Source organism: Myripristis murdjan, chromosome 21, assembly GCF_902150065.1.
Source record: "Myripristis murdjan chromosome 21, fMyrMur1.1, whole genome shotgun sequence".
NCBI classification, from domain to species: Eukaryota; Metazoa; Chordata; class Actinopteri; order Holocentriformes; family Holocentridae; genus Myripristis; species Myripristis murdjan.
In genome coordinates, this window is record NC_044000.1 from 16,133,124 (window position 1) to 16,145,000 (window position 11,877).

At 40.5% G+C, this 11,877-nt stretch overlaps 2 protein-coding genes across 6 annotated transcripts in view; both read left to right on the plus strand.

Annotated features, from left to right (window-relative positions):
* Positions 1-4,119, plus strand: part of myo3b (myosin IIIB) — a 63,922-nt gene extending 59,803 nt beyond the window's left edge. For all 5 annotated transcript variants that reach the window (XM_030080179.1, XM_030080180.1, XM_030080181.1 and 2 more), the window contains one exon: positions 1,823-4,119. The gene's annotated coding sequence lies outside the window, so the exon portion shown is untranslated. The remainder of the gene's footprint in view (positions 1-1,822) is intronic.
* Positions 4,120-5,442: 1,323 nt separating this feature from the next.
* Positions 5,443-7,963, plus strand: sp5a (Sp5 transcription factor a). Its single transcript, XM_030080185.1, has 2 exons — positions 5,443-6,069; positions 6,470-7,963. Exons 1-2 carry the CDS (start codon positions 6,019-6,021, stop codon positions 7,544-7,546), a joined length of 1,128 nt encoding a protein of 375 aa, XP_029936045.1. The 5' UTR covers positions 5,443-6,018; the 3' UTR covers positions 7,547-7,963.
* The last annotated feature ends 3,914 nt before the right edge of the window (positions 7,964-11,877 follow it).

Sequence of the window (11,877 nt, forward strand, 5' to 3'; positions counted from 1 at the left end):
AGATGCACCAGGCTAATCCTACCTGATGCAGGGTTTGCAGGATTTTAGTGTCTTGTTCAAGGACTGTGAGGCAGGGCTTGTCACTGACTGTCAGCAGCATCAAACCAGCAACCTCCTAGTTTGGTTTCTTTCCCTCTAAAGACATATTTTGTAGTTCTGCGTTAAAATGACGCTGGTGCTACGCAGTAAGTGTCTGTGGCTGTGGTAGGTGTGGGTAGATGTCGACGCTGCTGCTGCGTTAGCTTACGTGCACCTCTCCAAAAGTGTAAATGCGGGTAGGGCAAAGCTCGACTGCTAGAACTATGATTTGCCTGCTTTGTAGCGAGGACAGCGTGGAGCCGACTGAACAGAGACGGGCTGCAGTGGGTCACAAATATGTTCATTTCCACAACACCTCATCCCCAAATATTTAAGATTTTCAGATGTCACTAAATGAATGGCAAGAAAAATATACCAAAACATCTCTGAATTTATAAAGCTATACAAGCTACAACACAACTTCTCACGCTTTCATTCATGCTTTGTTAACATGAAAGCAATAAAAACATAACCCTGCAATTTAGCATTTTGGCAGTCTATGTGCACAGCCACCAGCATAAAACTATAAATGCCCACACTGCTGTAAACAGGGGTGTAGCCATGGCAAAATGTTTGACACAACCACCAGCCTTCAGTCCCCCTGCCATTTGACCAGAGTCAGTATGTGAAAGGCTGATGACAGTTTTGAATAGAAAACATTAAAAAAGGTAATCTATTTGTTGTTTACAGGTGATGATATCGACTCTTTCAGCTTGAAGCACATGGATACTTTCACACATGCTTAAAGGCTGATAGAGGTGCTTTTGTCCATGGCGTCTCAGTATGATTATTGGATACGATGGCTTTCTATTATCGTTTTTCCTGAGAGAGCACTGCAGGCGGAAACCCTGCAAATTGTTGCAAAGGGGAGAATTTCCCTCTTAAAGGCTGGATTAACGCACCCAGGGTGGGCTGAGAGAAGGTAAAATGACCTGTCCCGCCTTATGTGACCCCGGGCCAGCCAGCACATTGCCAAGACTTTGCTCTTTGCTCTTGAATATGCAGACATCCCCTGCTTCATAGGCTGGAAGAGAAAAAAAAAAAAGAGTTGTATCATATTGCAGGGAAAATTAGTGAGACCAAAGTTGGAGTTTCTCTGTGTTGGGGGCTGCGAACAATGGCAGCTTTCTGTCAGACAGCAACTTCAAAGGTCTGCTGAGTGACTGCTCTGAGTTATACTTTGTTGTAGATCACTGAGGAAATTCACAGATGTTTTCTCATACGAGACACCATTATAGCGGCTCAAGTACCCAGTAGCCTCGAGCGTCTCTCCCTCCCTCTCTCCCTCTCTCTCTCTCCCTCTCTCTCTCTCTCTCTCTCGCTCTCTTTTTCTCACATACACACACGCTCTCACTCTCAAGCTCACACATGCACCCCTCACCCACCCGCCACCCCAAGTCTCTGATATCTCTTGTATGAGACAGATGTGGAACCTGTTTTCTCTCCAACTGTCCAGAGAATATGGAAAGTTAAAAAGGGTTCATGCAGTGGCGTTGCCCCCGAACTCCATCAAATCTACACTTCTTCACTGTCAGTTCTCCCAAACTTTTCAAGATCATATGCAACTCCACTTTCTCCCTGTGCATTTTTTGGATGAATGATTGCCAATGAATTGTGAATGATTCCAAATTAAAAGAGGTGAAATTGAACATTGATAATGGAAAAGTATTTTGAGTATGCTGCATAATTGGAGGACAGTGTCAATGTTTTTTTCTTTTCTCTTTTCTCTCTTTCCTCTCTGCAGATTGCCTTCTTCATCTTTGAACTGGACTTCAACCAAAACAAATCATATCTTAACATCACACTTGCAATGCATTGTACATTTTATTTATTTCTAATAAATTGCTATTTTATATGAGTAAAATAAACATGTTCAAACTACAGCATTTTGATTAATAATGTATTTTGTTTGAGTAAATTTATGTTCACTGTTAATGAATGGTCCTTTTTATAATATCTGTAATCTAAAAACATGAAAAGTATGACCACGGTGGTGTGATGGTAGTCATCATGGGCCAAATCTTTGATTTTTGCTTGCAACATACCAATTAGTCTCTGTATAAAAGATTTACTTTACCTCTGATCCTTTTTTACATAGATCTGAGTGAAATATGGTGTTAAATTTCAACAATCTAAACAACATTTTAAAAGGCTGCATCATTTTCAACGCACTTATATATCTTGTGTGGGACATTACACATTTGTATCATTTTCCAACTCAACATAATTGTTAATTGTGTCAACATTTCCTATGATGTACACAGGTTTTGTTGAAAAGTAATATAAATGTGAGCAGGGACAGTCTAGACTCAGAGATGTGCTGAAAGTAACACACGCCCTTTCTAGGAGTGAAAAAAAAAAATTCCTCAAGTCACCTTCATAAGATTGTCAGGTGCCTGTTGCACTTTGACAAATTGCTGCTTTATGTTTTTAAACTCAAGAAATGACAGTTTCTGATCAAAACAGTTGTATGAGATGAGAATGCATACCACAGATATTGACTTATATCTGTTTTTGTGCACCATCCTTTGCTTTCAGATGACAGTGCATGTTGGATCAGTTCAGCTAGTAATATTTCTTACACCTTATTTACAACAGCTGCTTGAGTTTTTGTAACCTATAAACACGCGTACAAGACTATTGGTATCTTCATTGTAGATATTCCGCTAATCTGTAAATGTAGCTAAATCCGTTTCTGTCCATGTTAATGGTATTGCAGCTGTATGATGGACTGTCCTCATTGTACTGTGGTAAAGTATGAAATGCACGGATGGTACTGCCTGATTCAGTGTTCAGGCCCTTGGGTGTACCAGCAGAAAACTATTGCAGTGGGGTTCCTCCAAGTTAATTTTCCCATCAAATGCCCCAGGAAAATTTCCTTTAGCTATACCACTGCTAAGGTGGCCTTGTAAAACTTGAGGTATGGTAATACGAAGGCAAAGGTTTGGGGCAAGTAAATTACCTCAGGGCCTGGACATTGTGTCAGGCACATAGCCATGAATTTCTTCCAAACTATATCAAAGTCGTGTGCAGCCAAATCCATCCCATAGCTGAAGCCCCATTGAGAGGCATTAAAATGTAAGAAGTTGCATTTAAGGCTGAACAGAGTGTCTCAAAGAAAGATACCCATAGTTTGGTAATGCTGATGGGTCACAAAATTCACATAGTTGTTATATATGGGAGAATGTGGACAAAACTGACCTTTCATAGCATGGAAACTTACAGGTAATGCTCATTTATGCTAAAACCCTCCCTCAGTCCGAATTAATGTATGCATTTCATGTGACTGTACAGAGTTTGTCGAGACTTCAGAACATTAAATTTTCTTTTCCAAACCTGTATAAACCAGGAAATAAATGTTTTAATTTGTTCTGTTATTAAAAGAGAAAAACCTGCAGCTGCTCCACAGACAGCGATTTGGGGTTGAGCTAATTACATAGTATCATAAAATGTTTGTTTCTGCACTTACAGCCAGTTGTTATTTCACTGTAATGCTACAAGGTCTTAAACAGAAACCATGCCTCTTAACTCACCTTCATTAATGTCACCATGTCCCAGATTTTGTTTTGGGGTCTCTTTTGAATCAGACTTAATTATGTTCACAAATAACTGTTAAACAGTGTAGGATCACAGGAAAATTATCTGCTTTAGAGTGGATTCACCCTTTAATTTACGCAAACAGTTGTTTCAGTAGACATAAGTGTGGGCAGTTGACAATATTTGATATTTCTCTGACATTTAAACCCGCAATTAAAAACACACAACACAATAACTGAGAACACTCTGCAGCACATCTGGTCAGAAAAACAAGCTTTTGAGTGTACCACAAAAATGACCGATCCCACGTTCCACTTTTTTTAACCACTGAATAAACTGTAGAAACTTATGATATCTGAACTGCCCAATACTTTTTGTTGATAACAACAGGCTCACTGAGCCGACAGCATACTGCAGTTTTATAATTTCATCTCTTCACCTATTCTAATCTTTGTATCAGCATGTTTTTATACCAACACTAATAAAGTGTAATTCACAGAAAAACACTTGGGTCAAATGGGTCTTGATTATCCTAAATCGGCATGCATAAACTCGGAGGATGCAACATGACCTCTTCTATGCATTTTGCAACTCACACTCATCTCTTTTACTGCAGAATAATCGTATGAGTGCACGTAGTAAAAACACAGTTGAAGGGCAACTAGTTCTGCCCGGGGTTTAGATCAGTGATCCTCATGTCTGTCTCTACCCAGATGCAAATACTAGTTTCGCTCATCACCCACCTCTGCCATAACTTGGTGTAAACAAGGTTAATCTCCACTAGTTTTATATCTGACAGCAGTGTGATTACACCACTCCTGTAGCCAAGTGTTTGTAGTTTAACATGGCTCCAGTGCAGCCCAGCAGGACTCCCCCTTTCCCTCATGACTGTGTGTAGAGCCGTGGGAGAGGACTGAGAACATTAATCCCTTCAAAGGAACAGATCTAATTCAAAATCTGCCGCTCTAAACTAGTTGAGAGGACAGTGATTGTTTCTGCAGGGAAGCCAGATAAAGATCACAGCATTGATATAGAAAACTACAACTTCCAGTGCTACAGCTGAAGTTGACTGCTCTGCCACAAAAGTTTTGAAATTATCTTTAAAGGACTATAGTCTTCTTTGCCTTAATTAAAACTGTGTGCTCTGAGAGAAAAAGCACATCTTAGGATAACTTAGGATAACTAATGCCAATTTAACCTTATTGTTAACATTTTTCATGCATAACACCTATGCTTTATTTGCATGATGCAGTGAATGGGATCCCTGATTTTTTTTTTTTTTTTTTCATCTTGTAGATGGGCAATCTTTCCTCCCACAAGTATTGATTGAGCAAGTTTTTAAAGAAACATAATAAAGACATCACCCGTTTCAAGTGTTGCTTTTAGCACCTGAATCAAAGCAGGGCTATTCAGAGTTCTTCCATGTGTCATGTTAAGTAGTATGGCAAACTTAAATTAGCCACTGGGAGTTGCTCTCCTGCCTTTCAAGCTCGTCAGAGGGGAAATTTTGATGCTCAACAAAGGGGGGGAAAAAATCTATAAATTTTGAGTAGCTTAAGATTCTGATAAAAAAAAAAAAAAACGACTGAGCAGAGGAGAGAAAGTATTTAAATAATTTAGTAAGGGCATAATTAAGTGTTTAATGTAGTGTTGCAGTTCAAAGACACAACAAAGAAATTAAATTCAAATGACAAATGTAAAAAAAAAAAAAAAAAAAAAAAAAAAAAAAAAACGCCAATTCTTCAGAGATGAGAACTTTGTGTTGAGTCACAAGATTTGGTCTCTTTCCTCTATCAAACAGCCAGGCAGTGTGCTTGGAGATCTCCAGAGATAACAATGTCACATTGTCACATAGGGTTCTGCTACAAATCCTAATTACAAAAAGAGGATCAGATGACTACAGCATCCAATACCGGGGTCTCCAGGCGGCATGGGGGTCTTTGATCAAGAAAATCCAATTATTTGTGTATATACATTTCCCACATAGTGATTACTTCATTAATTGTCCCGCCTTTATCTCCTCCCTTCCCATCCCCCCTAATAATCAGCTCTTTTATCCAGACCAACAAACACACCATAGGAGCTTTGTGGATTCAAAGGATTTGCTTTCCCCTCTCAAAGAGCCGCTATTCTTTGATGATTGGGCAGCGGCAAACTTCAAAGTAATAAATCTTATTTCTGACTGGCTGGCGGCCCACCAAAGTCCTTATCAAATTCTAAGAAGTGATCCCTCACTCTTCAGATAGTCCAAGGATATCTCGGGGAGAGGAAGCACTGAGAGTGAAGACCTGCACGACAAGATATTTTACTGCGAATACACATATTTATCTCAATTAGGTTTATTTTTGTATCGTTATTATTATTTTGTATTTGCTTCCATCGAGAGGGAGGAGGACGTTTACCATGGCAGCAGTGGCTGTACTGCGGAATGAAACACTCCAGGCTTTTCTTCAGGTTTGTCCCAAAGTTTTTGTTTACTTTGACGACTTTTTCACTTGTAAACTTGCTCATCTGACTTGATTTACCTTTTAGAGGCTTGGGATTTTTACATGATGGCCACTTTCTCTGCAATCTAACGAAAGTGGCTGCCTTCTTACGTTGATATTTCAAAGTCATAATATGCCTGCTGTTTAATTACGGTGCTTGTCCGCCTGTTTATGACTGTAACTGGGGTGGATGGCAACTTTTACGTCAGATTATCCCGATTCGGGTTATTCTGCAGAATCGATTTGATGCAATGGGGATTCAACTCATAACGATGCAAACTTTAATTTGGCTGAATTAGAGGGACAGTAAAGGCGCTGGTTTATAGCAGTGTATCATAATTGTGCAAATGTTTGTCTCGGTTATTCAGGATCGCACTCCAAACTCTTCTCCAGAGAACTGCAAGCACTCCCCGCTGGCTCTCCTGGCAGCCACTTGTAACAGGATCGGGCACCACCACGGATCAAACCCGGCAGATTTCCTCCAGGTCCCTTACGACCCGACTCTGAGCTCTCCTTCGCGTTTGTTTCACCCGTGGAGTAACGAGGGGAATCCTCAAACCACGCTGCCCAGCAACTCTACTTTCGGACTATCCTCCAAGCCCCAGCTCTCTGCGCACATCCAGAGCTCCTTCAGCTCCCACCACGAACTGCCCCTCACCCCTCCGGCGGACCCCTCGTATCCATATGACTTCTCCCCTGTAAAGATGTTACCTTGCTCCATGCAGTCTCTGCAGTCCACCTGCCCTCCCACCTACGTCCCCGCTGTTACTTACGCAGCCCCAACTCCCATTCCGCCTGCAATGCCAAGTTTCGTTACGGGACCCTCCGGCCTTGTGCACCAACAGCAGAGACAGTTGTCCCCAAACCCTGGAGAGGATATTCCGTGGTGGAGCCTCCAGCAGGGGAACCACGTAAGCCACCCTTCATCTCTTGGCCCCCATCGCTTCCAGCTGCAGAGGGGCTTGGTGCTGGGACATACGGACTTTGCGCAATATCAGACCCAAATCGCCGCTCTGCTGCACACCAAGTCCCCTCTCGCTACGGCCCGGCGCTGCAGGAGGTGCAGGTGTCCGAACTGCCAGTCGTCCACCTCAAACGACGAGCCTGGCAAGAAAAAACAGCACATCTGTCACATACCCGGCTGCGGGAAAGTTTATGGCAAAACTTCTCACCTCAAAGCGCACCTGAGGTGGCACTCGGGAGAGCGGCCGTTTGTGTGTAACTGGCTGTTCTGTGGCAAGAGTTTCACCAGGTCGGACGAGCTGCAGAGACACCTGAGGACTCACACGGGAGAGAAACGTTTTGTTTGCCCGGACTGCTGCAAGAGGTTCATGAGGAGTGACCACTTGGCAAAACACGTCAAAACTCACCAGAACAAAAAAAGCAAGTGCCACGACAAGACACTTGATCATGTCAAAAGGGAGGACACGAGGAGTATGTTGTAACCCACTTTAGAGTCAGTCAGATTAGAAGTCACTATAGTGCAATACACATTAGTTCAAGTACAAAGTGAGCTGCATTATTACCTACTAGGATATTTTGTTTATTCTGTTGGCTGATTTCTTACATACTGACAATAGTTTCTAACATTGCTGGTCTGTGTAGCACATTTTTGTATATATGAAGTTTCATAAGTTAATTTGGGGATCATGGAGAACCTATTTAGCCCATGAGTTTGAATTCACTGTCTATATCATATCAAGGAAGACAAGTTTTCAACTTGTGTTTTGATCATTGTCTTCGGTGGAAGATTTCACTCTCTTGTAAATTATATTTAATAGCTTTTGTTGAATGAAAGTGTCCGTTTTTGCTCCATATGGGGTGTTTTTAGCATGCTCTTGAAAAGATATGCTATTGTTGAAATGACCCAAATACTGTGTGAGAATAAAGAATATAACATTTTCCTCATCTCAGAATAATTCATTCAATCCCGCTCAGCAGAGTGGCTGATGAGACAGGCAGTTGTTGTATCTGTTAAGTGACTGATTAGATATTATATGTGTGTGTGTCTCATGAGAGCTTCCACTCAGAGGCACTGCTCAGTTTTGAACTCCTGACTAGGCTGCATTTTGTTCAGGAGAATCTCAATAACAGGTCAAAGTTTAAGAGCTGTAAATCCCAGCGGTTGGGTGGGAATTTCCAATTTTGCTTAGGAAAATCTGAAATCAAGTGATCTGTGGACTTAATGCTAATGCTTGCAGTTAAAAGTGTGAATAATACTAGTATAATAATTCATGGATTTGCCATTGTTGGCCATTATTTTGGTTATAATGAAAATGAAGAGTATGATTGAATGAAGTGGTTGGATTTTTTTTTTCTAATTTTATTGCCCAATAGTTTACCACAAGTTTTGTTGAGTAATATAAAATGAAATGCAAACAAAATTGTATAACCATCATAATCAAGTCAACATGATGTGCATGACACAAGTTGCGCCGACTTGGATCAAACTGTATTTGGCAATGTGTCCAAAATTGACTGGGAAATACAATATGCACATGTGTTCTAAAAATGTAAAAAACAATGGTAAACATATGAATGAGTAGTAAAAAAAAAAAAAAAAAAAAAAAAAGTAATAATCTGAAGCAGAACAGAGATTCCTCCCCTCTGGTAACTACAGCGCTCCATAGAACCAGTAAACAGCTGTAAAGCCATACAGGTGATATCAGTATCACACTAGTTTATTCAAACGGTTTAGACGTGTTATTTCAGTGCAAAACTATTTGGGATTATGGCTTTTAAATTAGTTTGTGCTCTCTTGCTGCTTTTTTTTTTTTTTACCAATGAGAGTATAGTGAAATTTTGGTCCATAATATTGTGCATGTAGTTGCTTGGACAATATCAGACAAACACATTTTCTTCAGCGTCTATGTTCATTTTTCTGCTTGTAAAATCAACATTAGGACTGTACTAATTTGGTGTAATGCGCCCTAATAGTGGTCCTCCACCTGCTCTGTGCCATGATGCTGGAATCACAGATTTACTTACTACATATTGCATTTACCCTGGAGGAATTTTCCGGTGACACCCCTAGGTTCAGAGGGGACCCATTACCAGAGTAACACTTTGCCTTTTAGCTTGAATATCGTCGGGTTCGTGTTGCACCATGTGACGTGGAGGATGTACACCAAGCTATTTGTCTTCTTACATTTCTTACCCAGTATGAGACTCTTACTGTGTTATTGGACAGCCAACAGCAGGCCAGTCTTATTCAACCAAACAAAATGGCAAAAAAAAAAAAAAAAAATTCACATCAACAGGCTGGGTGAAAACTACAACTGTAAGGAGGGAGGGCTGCACACTTTAGACACCCATCATTCACTGTTGACCAGCTCTACTAGAGAAGCTTTGGGTTAAGTGCCTTGCTCAAAGGCTCAGTTTTCTGCTGCTTGCTAAAGTAGGGGGAATTTTCCATGTTGACCTCCTCTGCCCACTTATTCCCATGTGGACTGGGGATTTGAAGTGTCGACCTTCTGAGCCAAAAAAAAAAAAGAAGAAAAAAGAAAGCTTGATTCTCTAACCTTGAGGCTGTTGCTCCCCTGTAACTCATCCTCACAAAGAGGTGATGATCCCTTTAGCAAATAACTGATATGAATGGGAATAATGCAGTAAGTGGCATCACTGGCTGCCAGGGGTCTCAGTGATGCCTTGTCTTTATTGCACTCTGCAAGTGTGGGATCACTGAGAAATGCCAGCAGGAACACAGCAACTGCTGCTATGCACTGGAGTTTTGGAAATGTTAGGTTTCTGCCTCAAGAGCGCCCCCTTTTGTAAGTTGCATCAGTGGTGGACAAATATTCCAAGAATTGTCACTGATTATGGTAAATGAAATGAAATCAGTAGCTTTTATAGGTAGTTTGATTATATTTACAGTTTAGTGGACCCTTTTCAGTTTGTTTGTTTTTTTTTTTTTTTACATATTTTATGCATGTTCTGATGTCGTCCTGGAAAGAATAATCAACAAAACCAGGATGTTCAAGTCCGTTTGTATTACCAGACCTTGGTCACACAGTGAAAACAATTTTTGCCGTTTCTTTTAATTGTTTTGGGAGTAGAAGACTAGGATTTGCCACAGGGAATGACACAGCTCCCGCCAGAAAGTTCAGTTTATTTTTTGTAATTGATGGCTTATTTGAGACTACAGTGTGTCTGTATTGTCCTGGTGCTGCAGAGCCAACCCATGTTACCTGGTAAGTTAAAACAAACACTTATCAAAAATAGAAAGGATATGTAGGATATATATAGGATATTAGGAAATATCGGCCACAGTTTTATGCTCAATTTGTTCGCTGTATAGTTTGACACAGGTGGTGGATTTATAGGCCTTTACTATATGCATGGAGTGATCCACATGCACTTGGAAACGTATGCGTAGGAGATGCTACATCCTCCTTTTATGAAACCTAAGTTTGGACCGAATGCCCTTTATAGTCCAAAAGATTTTGGCAAGTGAGACTGAGAGTTGCATCCACTTTCACCAAATCCCAAGAGTGAACAGCCTGCCTGAATAGTGCTGTACGTTCACCATAAAAAGGAGAGGTATAAGGGAGAGGCCCATAGAATGAGATGTAACCATTTGAACTGTAAAGTCCTTATCCAAATTTCATGATCCTATTATAAAAATGACTTTGTGGATGGATGTGTTTAAAGCGTCCAGAGTGGCTCCTTACAAAGGCATTGTTCGGCGCTGCTTTGGCTTCAGTGTTCAAGATAGAGTCCCTATTCTTCAAGACTGTAGGAGGCCATAATGCTCAACTCCACATAAAAAGGATATTATATGTTGGCTTAAGTTTACTTTCCAAAAACGAATGGAAGATTTAAGAACTTTCATATTTCATATTGCTAATACTTGTCCATATAAAATCACATCATAATATTATTGTGATTTAAAATGATAGCAAAGCTCCCTACCGTCTTATAGTGAAAGGAAATGTATGCCCTGGTATCTACGTCAACTGAGGCGTTATTGCAGAGACTATAATTCCTAATTACCTTACTTTTAATTTTAAGTTAAACCGTAGTTTGTTTGTTTGTTTGTTTGTTTGTTTATTTTAATTTAAAACATACAGCTGTAGGTAATAAATAGGACAATGCTTTATGATGAGGTTGTATCGATAAAATAGTGAATGCTGCACTTTGCCACACAGCACTAATGGTGAAAATGAATACTAAAAGGAGAATATTGGAACAAATTAGAAATCCTTTAGCTTAAAATGTTCTGTAACCTTTGCACTGTTTGGAAATTAGATTGAAAACAGAGCTCTAGGTCTACAGATATGACATTAAATGAATGACTGTGGGGATAAAGTGCAGTTCACTCAGCCAAACTCTGACACCAGACGTGATCAGCATTGGGTTTGCAGTTGCTGTTCAAAATAAAATGACTGACAAACTGAGGCATGAATCAAATCCCCCACTGCCACCACATCTGCTGCGGTCTGTGGAGAACACTGAGGTTGGAGCAAGCATTACGTTTGGCGGCGAGGGGATGTGACAGCAGTTTGTTAAAATAATAACATATCTGGTAGATCAAACTGTACTGATTGAGAAGCATCTTTGTCCAACTTGTGTGTGCCGCTGCGCCTTTAAGTAAGCTGTGATATGTAAAGTGCCACATTTAAATCAGACTCTCTCCCATGTGGAAGCTCAAACATTAACAATTCAGGGGAAAAGGAGAAGCAAATATTTGGGCTTTTCAGGTCTCAGGCTGGGCTAATCTGCTAAATCAGCAGAACAGACAGGAGGGAGGTGTGCTGGAAACGGAGCTGGAAAATTA

What these genes read in the sequence shown, in the direction of transcription:
- sp5a (XM_030080185.1), top strand. Translation starts at nt 6,019, where the DNA reads ATGGCAGCAGTGGCTGTACTGCGGAATGAAACACTCCAGGCTTTTCTT. An exon ending in CACTCCAGGCTTTTCTTCAG is followed by an intron (nt 6,070 to 6,469) that starts GTTTGTCCCAAA and finishes TCGGTTATTCAG; the next exon opens with GATCGCACTCCAAACTCTTC.